Raw genomic sequence first — 13,170 nt, 5'->3', positions numbered from 1 at the left:
TTCCATGACTGATTACCATGTCCGCCTCCTGTTTCCCACAACATATTCCTACATGTGTTTAGTAGTAAGAGACGTCTGTCCCCAAGCAATATTTATGGGCTTAAAAATAGAACCAATTTGGCCAGCCCTTGGCCATCCTGGCTCAGTGGTTGAGCATTGACCCATGAACCAAGAGGTCATGGTTCGATTCCCCGTCAGGGCACATGCCCGGGTTTCAGGCTCGATCCCCAGTAAGGGGCGTGCAGGAAGCAGCCGATCAATGATTCTCTCTCATCATTGATGTTTCTATCTCTCTTTCCCCCTCCCTTCCACTCTCTGAAATCAATAAAACATATTTTTAAAAACTAGAACCTATTTAAGATACCATGGCATATTTGATATCAAAATTTTCACTTTAATATCAAACAGTTTAAAGAAAAAACCTGCTTAATGTTTTAAATCCCAACAAAGTTTCCATAAAATTTTCCAACAAATTTTCCAGAAATATCACATAAAACCTCTATGGAACAAAAATAACATGAAAGGCTCTAAAATCAAATAAAAATGACAATGAACAATAGATTTTCAGTGTGTAAAAATGCATGTAAAAATAGGGGTATTTGTTGAATCAGTGGGTGTCAGAATCAGGCAGAATGGGATCCTGTCTAGGTGAGAAAGAGCCAGAAAGGTCTCTGCGCATGGGGAGTCAGTCTCAGCTTTAGGAAGATGTTTGTAAGCATTATTCTCAAGAAGGGTTGGGCAGTTACGCCCAGCCCTCTGAAGCCTGGCACCACAACTTGTTATCTGAAAGGAGAATGGGCGATAATTTTACAAGAAGTTCGTATTCAACTTCCTGTTTGTTGCCACATTAATTTGTCATAATTCAATCTGAATAAGAAATATCACTCCACTGGTTGTCAAGACTAAAGCTGACCCAGCTTCAACTCCTTTTCCCTCCAAAGCAGGACTGTTTTGTTTCATTTTTTGTTTGTTTCGGTTTTTGTTGGTTTTTGTTTTTTGAGGAAGAGTTTTTCTATCTCAAGTACTCCTTTCTCATCTGAAAAATAATAGGGTTGAATTAGATGACTCCAGCTAATTTAAAAGTTTAAGACTATGTAACATTGCTTAACTATTATATAGCCTTAGATTTTTCTTTCATGTCACCAGCATAACAGCAGCTTTATTGTTATGCTAGTGACATGGGGGAAAAAACAACACCTATATATTTTATTTGGTTTTTCAGCTTTAAAAGTCAATGGCTTCTCAAAAGAAGGAAATTTTCTAGTTAACTGAACAGTAGGCCAAAGGAAGGAGTCAACGTGATAGCAATCTAACAGCAAACCTGGGGAGCCTTGGTTGAGGACATGGCCCCTGCTAGGGACCTTTGTGCTTTGTCATCTGCTCAGACATCTTCACCATGAAGAAATGAAGAGATTGTGTCCCTTTTTCCCAGTTGTCTATTTTCTAATAAAATATTATATTCGTGATCCTATATAATAGCACTGTCATAGGGAATGAGAAGGCCTTTCCAGATTCTCTCCCATCTGACACTGAACCACTACAGCTAAGTATAAAATTAATGAGGTTTCTGCTAAATCAGTGGCATCTGTGTAACATTCAGACACTAGCTACTGCCACATATTTGTCATCTCTGAGATGTTTACCTCTTATTAATTTATTTTCAAAGATGTCTTCTGTAAATTAGCGGTAAAATCTTTTGAAGAGAAAATTTATTTCATGATTTAAAAAAAAAACAGCAAAACAGTCAAAAGACGGTAAAAAATATGACCATTATAAGCAGGCCTTAAAAATAAATGCATTGATTGTATTAATATAATATTAGTGTAATTCATTCCTAAACATATACAAGAAGCTAATTGCAGCCAACATTCAGTATGAACTATCTAAAAATAAACATTTTTCTGGAGATAGAACATTGATAAATCAATACTAATACAATAACTATAAATTTCATTTTTATTTTGGTTGAAAGTTTTATTTAATCTACATTAAAAGGTAAATCACATCACTTTTTCAGAATATTTTTACAAAAATATATTCATAAAAGTCTTTCAAACATAAAAATTTAGAAAAATTATCGGTACAAAGTGTTTCTAATAATAATGAGCATTATTAAATCATATGAGAAGGTTTATATTCTTAATTCATGGAGCTATTCTGTCATTTTGATTGACTAAAATAACTTAATTCAAATATATTTTGATTTAACAAAAAAGGCTATCATATTGGATCTTTGTCTTATACAATAATTATTTTAAAATACCTTTTACTTGTCAATTGTTACACATTTCAAACTCAAAACATAACTCCTTCTGTCTTCTTCCTTTTCCCTCTCATTTCTTCTTCTGCAGATATTTACTCAGGGACTAATATATGCCAAGTACCATGTTGAATATTCAAACAAATGGAAATAACAGAAAATAATTATAACCAATGCAACAAGTGTTATAATGAGATATAAAATATACTCCCAAAGCACTTGAACTTAACATATCACTGCCTGATACCTGTTTTTTGTAAAAAATCTGTCTGCCACTGGATTTTGACACAACCGGAGCTGGAATCCTATTTTGTCCTGTAAACCATCCATCCCCACTCCATCCCCATCTCCCATCTCTCAGCGCAGTGTTTTACACATACTCTGCATTCAGTAAATGTTTAGTTAAATATAATATACTTAGACTAGTACATACATATCATGATATGGAGGCTTTGTAATGACTTGAAAAATAATTTTAGAAGTGGTACATGTTTATTGCACAGAATTTGAAAATCCAAACAAGTATAAAGAATACAATTTAAATCATCTATAGCCTCACCTCCAAGCAATAACTACCATGTATACTTTAATGTGTTTTCCCCCCAGTCTTTTCCTTTATATATTTGGAAAATTACTATTTATACATCTATATTTACACATAATGTTACATTCCGCTTTTTTCACTTATATTGTGAACATTATCCATATCATTGAATAGTTTGCTATATTAGACAGTTTTATGTCTGCCCAATATTTTACCATAAGATTTTATGATTTGAACATTACATGATTGGACAGTTCTTCACAATGCTGTGTAATTATAAATAATTGCACAGCCACAATCAGTATCCTAGATGCATAAACTTCGTTCTCTATCACTGACCACTTTGCTATGGACTGTATTTGGGGAAATAGCCACATATAGAGAAAAATACTTGGGAGATTTATCAATTATGTTATACATTCCATTTTTTATTCCAGCTGAAGTTTTTAAAAAATTTAGAGTAACTACCTATTATCTATTATTAAAAGAAATATATCCTTTAAGAGAACTAATTTAAACATTTTATAGAGTTTTAATACTCAGAAAGGCAAATGATTTTATTTAAGTTAATAAAGTTTAATTTCCACTGTATTTCCTATCACACGTAGGTAGGTGGTTGTTAATAAATGCTTTTTTGGTGTGCTGGCTGAAACTCTTACCACTGAGAAACACTGGCCAGGGCAGCAAATGCTTTTTGCAGAGATAAATAAGTAAATAAATAGAATGGATGAAATTGAACAGAGTAAATGGAACAATACAGAGACCTCAACAAATGAATTATGTTGGTAATTATCCCTGTTTGAATACATTAGCTAAATTTCAAGTGTTTTCATAGCATCTGAAAGATCCACCTGACAAATTTCCTGTCTATGAGCAAGCTCTCAAGTCAAACTGTTTCGCAATCTGTTCCAATAATCCATTGCTGCCCCCGAATTTAGTGGTTTAGAACATCAGTCTATTATTTGCCCTCATAACGTTGGCAGCTGAGCGGCACAGCCAGGCTCTTACTTGGGATTTCCATGCACGAACCTCGAGGTGGCTGAAGCTGGAGTCAGTTGAAGGTTCGCCGCTCACGTGTCTGCTGCCTGGGCTGGGCTGGGCTGGCCGGATCGCTGGGGGCCAGTCGGATCTCCCTCTCCCCACGAGCCTCTCTGGTCGGCTAGCTCGGACTTGCTCACTGAATGATGGCCTCTGTTTAATCAGACGTCTAACTAAGGCCGTGGTCACCCATGCATCGGCATCTTTGATAAGCCATACTGAATTTATCAACTCCTAAACAGAATTGGCCCAATTAACTACTTTCTCTGGCTCTGATCCTGGCTTTCCAGCCTAACCTTGCTCAGTCAATCAGTTCCACTTCAAAATGATGCTATTGAAACCAATTTGAACTTCAATACTACTCCAAAATATTTATATTCATGTCTTTCCTCTTGTATCATGTGCTTATTCCAGACATTTCCCATTTTTTCTCTAGCTCCCAGGCCCATTATCACCCAATTACCCTTACTTATTGTAGATGACTTTTTTCTTCCTTAATGAAAAAAATGAGAACCTTCCCAAATGAGCTCTCTTAACTGCCCTCATTGCCATCTCAAATGCCTCCTCTCTCTATTTTTTGTTTATTTCTTCATTTCTCTCAGAGATAAAACTGCCACTTCTGGTGATTATTTTGTACACTTCTGCCCACGATCCCAATATTTTGTCACCTTTCTGATGTCTTCTAAATCTTTGATTTCTGCTATCTGCTGCTGGTTCTTCTCAGTTTCAATAAAAATGCTCATTTCCCATTTCCTAAATATGTCATTTGCCCAATGAGACTTTTAAACTCTTTCTCCATCTCATTTTCCTTTCCGGGTTGAAATTTTCTACCAAGAGGTCTTTTCTAACCACATCCATCTCCTGAGCATGCCACCATTTCTTAGCTCCTTACAGGCTAGTTCAGCCCTTACTGCTTAGGCTTCAGAATCGCCAAATCCAGAGAGCAACTAGCTACATGAGGACTAATTCAGTAAATAAAGTACTTAAGGGTGGGGGTTTTCTTAATTGAAAATAAAAGCATCCTTGCAGCTTGAATTGACCATATTAAGGAAGTAGAAGAATGTCAATAGGAAAACGATTGCTTTTTAACCAATAAAATGTAAATACATTTTTTTAAAAATATATCTTTATTGACTTCAGAGAGAGGAAGAGAGAGAGAGAGAGAGAGAGCGAGAAACATCAGTGATGAGAGAGTCAGTGATCAGCTGCCTCTTGCACGCCCCTGACGGGATCGAGCCCGCAACCTGGGCCTGTGCCCTGACCGGGAATCGAACCTTGATCTCCTGGATCCTAGGTGGATACTCAACCGCTGAGCCACGCCCAGCTGGAAGTAAATACATATTTTTAAATGCTATTAGAAATCACTATTTTAGAAGTAATAATATAAATGTGTATTTCTCCTCGTATCAGCATGGTTGTTTCTTCAAACTAGTGTCTACATACATGTACATAGATGGATCATCACCATTCTGTACCAATTTTTCATAATCAAAAGTGAAATAACCTTCTCTGACTCATTGTACGCCCTCCAAAAAATATAATCACACCTTCCTTTTAACTTCCCACAAAAAATGTTCATACCTCTTTTCTAGTACTTACTCTTCCTTGCTCTGAACTAGCATTATTTCAGAGCCTTGCATATCTCCCCTGTTAGAGTTTAAGCTACTTGGTAGTTACATTGAAGTATTTGTCCATTTTGGGTTTCCCGAACATGAAAAGTAGGCCTGTACACCTATACCATTTTAGTAATCATGGGATAGTTTTGTGCCTGATAGCATTGCCTATCACTTTCTGTTGCTGCTTCTGTAACCTGTGATTGATTTCAACAGCCAGATTTGATATTGACATTCTTGTGTTCATTTCTAATTTTTTCTTCTTTTTCTATAAAATATAATGCTAATTGGTAGTTGCCTCCAAGCACACAGTGTTAGAAAAAAATCAAATCTATAATTATTTTACCCCCCGAAATCATAGAAACCAACTTGCATCCCATCACTTTTTACTTCCAATTTGTATTACTAAGTATGTATTCCATTAAGCCAATGACATAGTTTAATTGGATCTTCATGGGAAATATAATTTCTCATGGCTCCTCATCATGACTTGTATTAACTTTATCCATTCCCTTTTGTCTGTAGGTCCCCCAGGCCCACCAGGGATAGTGATCGTTGAGGAGATCACCGAAAGCACAGCCACTCTCTCCTGGAGTCCAGCAGCTGACAACCACAGCCCAATCTCCTCCTACAACCTGCAGGCTCGCAGCCCGTTCTCCCTGGGCTGGCAAACAGTGAAAACAGGTAAGGGGTTCGAAGGCAATATCAGAAGGAATCAGGGTAGCTTCCTGTCATGAGTTATTTTCCCATATACGCTAGCAATCTCGGTAGGATCATTTTGGATTCTTGAAACTTTATTATTTATTACAATGTTAACCATTGTTTGCTTTTTTTTTTTTTTTTTTTTAATATGCTTTACTGATTTGAGAGAGGAAGGGAGAGGGAGAGAGAGATAGAAATATCCATGATGAGAGAGTCATTGATCGGCTGCCTCCTGCACGCCCCCTACTGGGGATCGAGCCTGCAGCCCGAGCATGTGCCCTGACCAGGAATGAACCTCCACCTCCTGGATCCTAGGTCGATGCTCAACTTCTCAGCTGCGCCAGCTGGGCTGTTTGCTTCTTTTAAGAAAGCTACCTTGCTTTCTTCTCTTTTCAGTTCCCAGGGAGGGACCACATCATTTATATTAGTTTGTTTGCTTGCTTATTGAAATAACTTTAGACTCACATAGAAACTGCAAAAATAACACAGATTTCCTGTGGACCCAGACCTCAGCATCCACCAATAATAACATTTTATATAACAATGGTGCAATTATCAAATCAGAAAGCTAACATTGGTACAATACTATTAACTAAACTACAGACTATATTCATATTTCACCAGTTTTTATATGCTATTTTTAGTGTACAATTCTATAAAGTTCTATGAAATTTTATTGTATAGATTCAAGTCTCCACCAAGATAATCAGAGATCTGTTCCATTACTCCATTTCCTTGTGCTACCCCTTTATAATCACACATAAAAAGAAAATCTAACCTAAAATTACATTATTTAAAGGAATGCAGAATTGTAGTGCCTACTTTCAACATGTTTGAATTATATTTGCATTATTATAAAAATCATTTCTTCCTGGATGGTTTCCATTTCATGTTACAACTAAACTTCCCCTATGTCTCCAAATGTGCCTATCTGCAAGGATATGTGGCACTATTCCCTTCTGATAGTTATTAGGAACTTACTTAACAAGTTGGTATTTGAAAAGTGTACAGTGTCCATACAATCTAAACTTCAGTTGCAGTTGTCCATACTGAGTAGGGATTTGTGATTTTGCTCTACTATCTAAATATAAAATCAACTTGCCTGTTTAGAAGTAAAATACAAAATCAGTAAAATATCTGAGTGCAGTAGCCATAAAACTCAATTAACCAGAATGTTACAGGAATGAAGTGGTCTATTTTGTTGCTTAAACAAATTAAATTTAAGAAAAACTTATTTTTCTGTAAAAATTTACAATTTGAGGGAAGGGAATATATTTATCTGCATGCAAAATATAATTCAGCTTTTTCTTACAATTAGGTTCCTATATTAATTTATAGAATGCAGTTTGATCATTATAGTGTATTATACATATACACATATTTATTATGTAATATATATATTTATAATTGTGGGTATTGGCCTCATTTCTGGCTCCATTTTAACCCTGCAATACCTCTGCAGACCCAAGAAATTGGGAGAATTTCTAAGTTTGGTAGATAATTCTGAAAAGGACACAAATTCGAGTCACATGAACTGTTTTACACAAGAATGCTTATAACTTCTGCCCCAGTGCTCTTGTATTATCCCTAGTGTGACAGCCCAAACCTTTTGCTCTGTAACCAGGGAATGGATCTACCTCCAGGCCTGGTGTTATGCACTCAAGTCCCTCCTCCTGCCTGCCACTGTGCCCCCTGCCCACTCTTGCCTCACTGCCCTCACAACTTACTACTCGAGGACTTTCCCCTGGGGGTACATTGAAATACACATTTCCTTGCTCATCTCATGCCCATGTTTCTGCCCCTCTTACCCTATCTCATGGTATGCCAGTCCAGGACATCTATTCTTCCTCCTACTACTGCACCCATAGTTTCCTAGTTCACCTGTTTCTACTTTTTATTGTTTGATAGATGATGATATATGATGATGATAGATGATAGATGGATAGATAGATAGATAGATAGATAGATAGATAGATAGATAGATGATAGATTGTGTGTGAATTTATATATGTGTATATATATGTGCATGTATATGTATATCAACTTTGAATTTATATAAACTTTGAATTTTTGGCACAACCTAGGGACAAATGAGGTTGTATATTGGAGGGAGCTTGGGCATTTGAACTAAATGTTAGTTTGGGGCTGGTTTATTTGTTTTAGAAAACCGTACTATAAAGTTACATCTTTATCTTTCGAATATAATTTGAATGCTGGTAATGTTTTTAAGTTGGGAGTTTTTTTTTAAAAATTCTGTTCAGCAAGTAGTTATTTAAAAAATCTATGTTGCAATGTATGTATAAGAAAATATGCATTTTTCAGAAATATACTTCCATAAATGAGTGATTTTATTTGCCCTTGATAGTGATAAGGCTTTAGCAAAGATGTCTCTTAACCTAATGAGGTCACTCATTTTTCCAAAACTCAGCATCCCTTGGAGCTACTGGTAGAGGCATGACATCCTCCAGGCAAACCCACCAAGGAGCAGTCCTCAACCTTTGCATGCTCTGAAGTAGCTGTTTTAAATGCATTCTGGTTTTAGCCCCTAGCACAGTCTGACCACAGCTCCTTTCAAGCCCCTGAAAGGGAAAGAAATCCCTCTAGAGCCACATCAGCTTCGCTGGGGCAGTGGGCCTTTTGTTTATATAGTTGCTCCCTCATGTAAAACAATTTCAGTAGAGATGAGCTCTAAGGCATAAATATCTATTAGAAGAAGAAAAAAGGATGAGAGTTTAAACTCTCTGATAAAGTTAATGCAATTCATAAGCTAGTATTTAAAAAGCACTTAAGATTCCTTCATATACTAACATGAATGCAAAGAATGGTGAGTTTTTCCTTTTTGACAAATGAAGTAATGAGTTACACATGGACCTTCTAGCGGAGCACATCTGGAATTAACTTATTAATACTGCCTACCCCCAAATCAGACTCACATCAGGGGACTGTGAATGAATAGACTAACATATGCATTTTGAAGAGAGTATGAAAACCACCATACTCATAAAAAAATAACTTCACTTCTAGACCCATATGCTGGTCAAACAAATTACTTTTGATTTGGAAATTTAATTTCCTTCTTCATATAATTGAGCAATATCAGCTGACCTTGTGTTTTCACTATGTCCCTTTAGTAATACCAATCACTTGTAATCACAGAATTGATTTGTCATTGTTAATTCAAATATGTTATTTACTGTTCTTCTGTCAGTGGATATGTCTTCTGTCTTCGGATGTGTTTGCCACTGATTGATGGGTTGATTAAATTTGTCGAACAGACAGGCTTATTTATTGCACATATAATTATTTAATTAAACACTTGGATGCAATTATTGCACTCGGGAACGCATGTTGACAGGCTTCTCTCCCTGAATCCATATGGGATCGTCCACTGTCTTTAGTGACTGTGTGTTCTCTCTGAAGCACAATGTTTTCTTTGAAACAGACTTATCCCCATTGTTCCTGAAGGAATATCTTTATAAAATAATACCTGCAAGGCTTTAAAAATACTTACTTTTGTATATATTCTCCATTTTCTTTAATCTCCACAATATTGCTTTTGAAATCAACAATCCTAATTTTTATTAAAAAGTTTGTTTCTGATTTAGTTCATATTGCACATTATTTCATCAAAAATATTCATAACTTGAACTTTTTACACTTATTTTATAGCCCTTACAAGTAGCAATGAATTTAGAATTTCTAAATCTTATTTTGTTTTCTTTTTAAAGAGGGATTAGGATTAAGGATGGTAGAGAGGATGTGGGATAAGGGAAGGAGTCTTTAAAATCTATATGGTTAAGAAAATATAAATATATGTACCTTTGGGAGGAAGGATATTTTTATATCTTAAATTAATTTTTCTTTTTAACATAAAGCCTGAATAATTACAAGATTAAAACAAAAACTGTGCCAATTGTTATCACAACTATTTGAACTCCTTTTTTATTTATTTAATAAAAATTTATTGAGCGGCTCTTAGCTAATGTTCTAGGCACTTAGAATATATAAATGAACAAAAACAAAAAATATCTATGCTTATAAAGAATGTATCCTCATGGGTTAGGACAAACGATAAAGACAGAACATAATAAACAAGGAAGCTATATAGTATTTTAGAAGTTAATGAATTGAAAAAAATAAACATTATGTTGTAAGGAAGATCAAAAGTACTATGGCAGGGACAGAATATTAGTCTGTGAAGGCTGCCGTAACAATCTACAACAAACTTGGTGCCTTAAACCACAGAAATTTATTTTCTTACAGATCTGGAGGCTGGGAATTCCAAGATCTAGTGGCCATCCAATCCAATTCAATTCGATTTCTGGTGAGAACTCCCTGATTTAAACACAGTAGCCTTCCCACTGTGTCTTCACATGGCAGAAAGCGAGGAAGGGAGCTCTCTGATGTCTCCGCTTATAAGGCCACTCACTGATCCTATCAGATTAGGGTCCCAGCCTTATGGCCTCATTCAACCTTAATTTATTCCTATTTTTAAGATAGCCAGAATTAATGTATTAAAAGATAACACTTAGAATATCAATCCTCCAATGTCTTTCTATTTCTCTCAGGATGAAAGCCCAAGTCCCATATGCATCTCTTTCCAAACTCATCTTCAACCATTCTCCCTAAAACTCACGCAGCTCCTGACTCACTCGTCTTCTCATGTTCCTGCATGTACTGTTTCTAATGCCTTTGCACGATCGGCTTCTTCCACCTCAGATGTTATCCGCCAGATACTAGCATAGCTAAATATATACTTCCTTCAAAAGGAAGGAATATATATAAATATATACTTCCTTCAAAAAATTTTTTTTTCAAATGTATCTTCTTAGTGAGGCTTATCCCAACCACTCTATTTCAAATTGCAACCTGCCTGTGGAGGACCGGGAACCCTCATGCATTGTTGGTGGGATTGCAGATTGGTGCAGCTACTGTGGAAAACAGCATGGTATGGAGGTTCCTCAAAAAATGAAAGATTGAACTACCATATGACCCAGTAATTTCACTTCTGGGTATTTATCTGAAGAAATCCAAAACACTAGTTTAAAAAAACATATGCACCCCGTGTTCCCTGCAGCGTTATTTATAACAGCCAATATATAGAAGCAGCCTAAGTGTCCACCAACAGAAATGGATAAAGAAGATGTGGTACATATATAATCGAATGTTACTCAGCCATAAAAAAGAATGAAATCTTGCCATTTGTGACAGCATGCATAGACCTAGAGGGTATTATGCTAAGTGAAATAAGTCAGAGAGAGAAAGACAAATAAATGAACAAACAAAACAAAAATAAACTCATAAATACAGAGAACATTTTGATGGTTGCCAGATGGCACAGGGGGTTGGGGGGGTGAAAAGGGGAAGGGATTAAGATGTACAAATTGCCAGTTATGAAAACAATCACAGGGATGTAAAGTACAACATAGGATATACAGTCAATAATACTGTAATAACTACTTATGGTGTCAGATGGGTACTAGACTTATCAGGGTGATCACTTCATAAGTTATATAAGTGTCTAATTACTATGTTGGACACCCGAAACTAATATAATATTGTATGTTAACTATAATCAACAAGTTTTAAAAGTAAATGAATAAATAAATTTCAACCTGCCTGCTATAGACTTTATTGGGTCTCCCTCCCTAAAAAATTCAAATGTTGAAGCCCTAACCCCCTAGTGAAACTGTATTTGGAGATGGTGCCTCTAAGGATATCAAGTAGGTAATTGTACAGGGTGGGGCAAAAGTAGTTTTACAGTTGTTCATATGGAAAAGTAACACAACAATTAATAAATAATAATACGAGAATAAACTGTTTCACATGCTCACAGTTGTAAACCTACTTTTGCCCCACCTTGTATACATGAGCCTGGAGTTTAAGAGAGACATTTAAAATAAAGATATGAATAGGGAAATTATTGGCATGCAAATTGCATTTAAAATCATGAGACTTCTTGTTTTCTCCAAGGATATAAGTATAACAGAGAATAAAAATCAAAGGCTGAAGGGTTCCAATAGTAAGAGGTTGTGGAGAAGAGCAACCAGCCAAAGGATACAGATGGAAAGCAACCATTTAGTTAAAAGGAAAACCAAGACCATGTGTTATACTGGAAGACAAAAGAATAAAGTCAGTTCAGGAGGAGAAAGTAATCAACTGTGCCAAATGCGGATGACAGGTCAGGTGTGACGAGGCCTGAGGATTGATCATTGATTTTAGCAACATGGAGATCACTGGTGACTTTGCCAGTAGCCGTTTTAGTAAAACAGTAAGGACTAAAGTCTCGACAAAAATGAATTAAGAAGTTTTGCTGCAAAAGGAAATGCAGAAATCAACATATTTTGCAGTCAGAAATGTCGTAATTTGCTTATGACAGGTTGGAGTGGGACAGGGGAAAGAGAAAGGAATTCAGGATGACCCCAAGATTTTGGCGACAACATCTGTAAGAATGCAATTGTCATACTGAATAAGAAATACTACAGAAGTAGGGAGGGGAACTGAAGGTTGAGACCCCTATCCAAAATAGAAATTTCTAGTAAGCCATTGGACCTATCAGCCTGGAGTTTAGGGAGGACGTTCATTGCTGAGAACTTTGGTGGCATCAGAGTACAGAGGGCATTTAAGACCACAGACTGGGTTAGATCACCATCAAGTAAGAAAATGGGAAAGAGCTAACAGAGCTGGGGCACCCGGAGGGTGAAAAGGAACCACTGATGGAGACAGGCAAAGAGAGGCAGGTAGGGGAAAGACAGAAGTTAGGTTCTGGGAAATATTTCAACGGAAGAAGATTATCACTGTCAGAGAATGAGGAACAGACCTGACGGTGCGGTTTTAGTGACAGAGACCGTGGGCGATACTGACGGGGTCGGTTAGGGTGGAAGGCAGGGGGTAGGAGATTGATGGCAGTGGGCTCCAGAGAGAATGGGGGAAATAATCAGTGACAGCAAGAAATTGCACAAAGCTCCCGAGAGGTTTTGCTATAAAAGAAACGTAGAAACTGGGTGAAGGCT

General features: G+C 36.4%; 1 protein-coding gene across 1 annotated transcript in view; it reads left to right on the top strand.

Annotated features, from left to right (window-relative positions):
- The window catches only part of CNTN5 (contactin 5), a 968,886-nt gene that overhangs the window by 898,812 nt on the left and 56,904 nt on the right, over positions 1–13,170 (top strand). Inside the window, exon 17 of the mRNA XM_081155637.1 lies at positions 5,981–6,139. Within this exon, the coding sequence (XP_081011763.1) occupies positions 5,981–6,139 (159 nt within the window). The remainder of the gene's footprint in view (positions 1–5,980; positions 6,140–13,170) is intronic.

This window comes from Miniopterus schreibersii (genome assembly GCF_964146895.1).
Source record: "Miniopterus schreibersii genome assembly, chromosome: 12".
Classification (NCBI taxonomy): domain Eukaryota; kingdom Metazoa; phylum Chordata; class Mammalia; order Chiroptera; family Miniopteridae; genus Miniopterus; species Miniopterus schreibersii.
The sequence above is the reverse complement of the archived record's forward strand: the minus strand, read 5'-3'. Positions and strand labels throughout refer to the sequence as shown.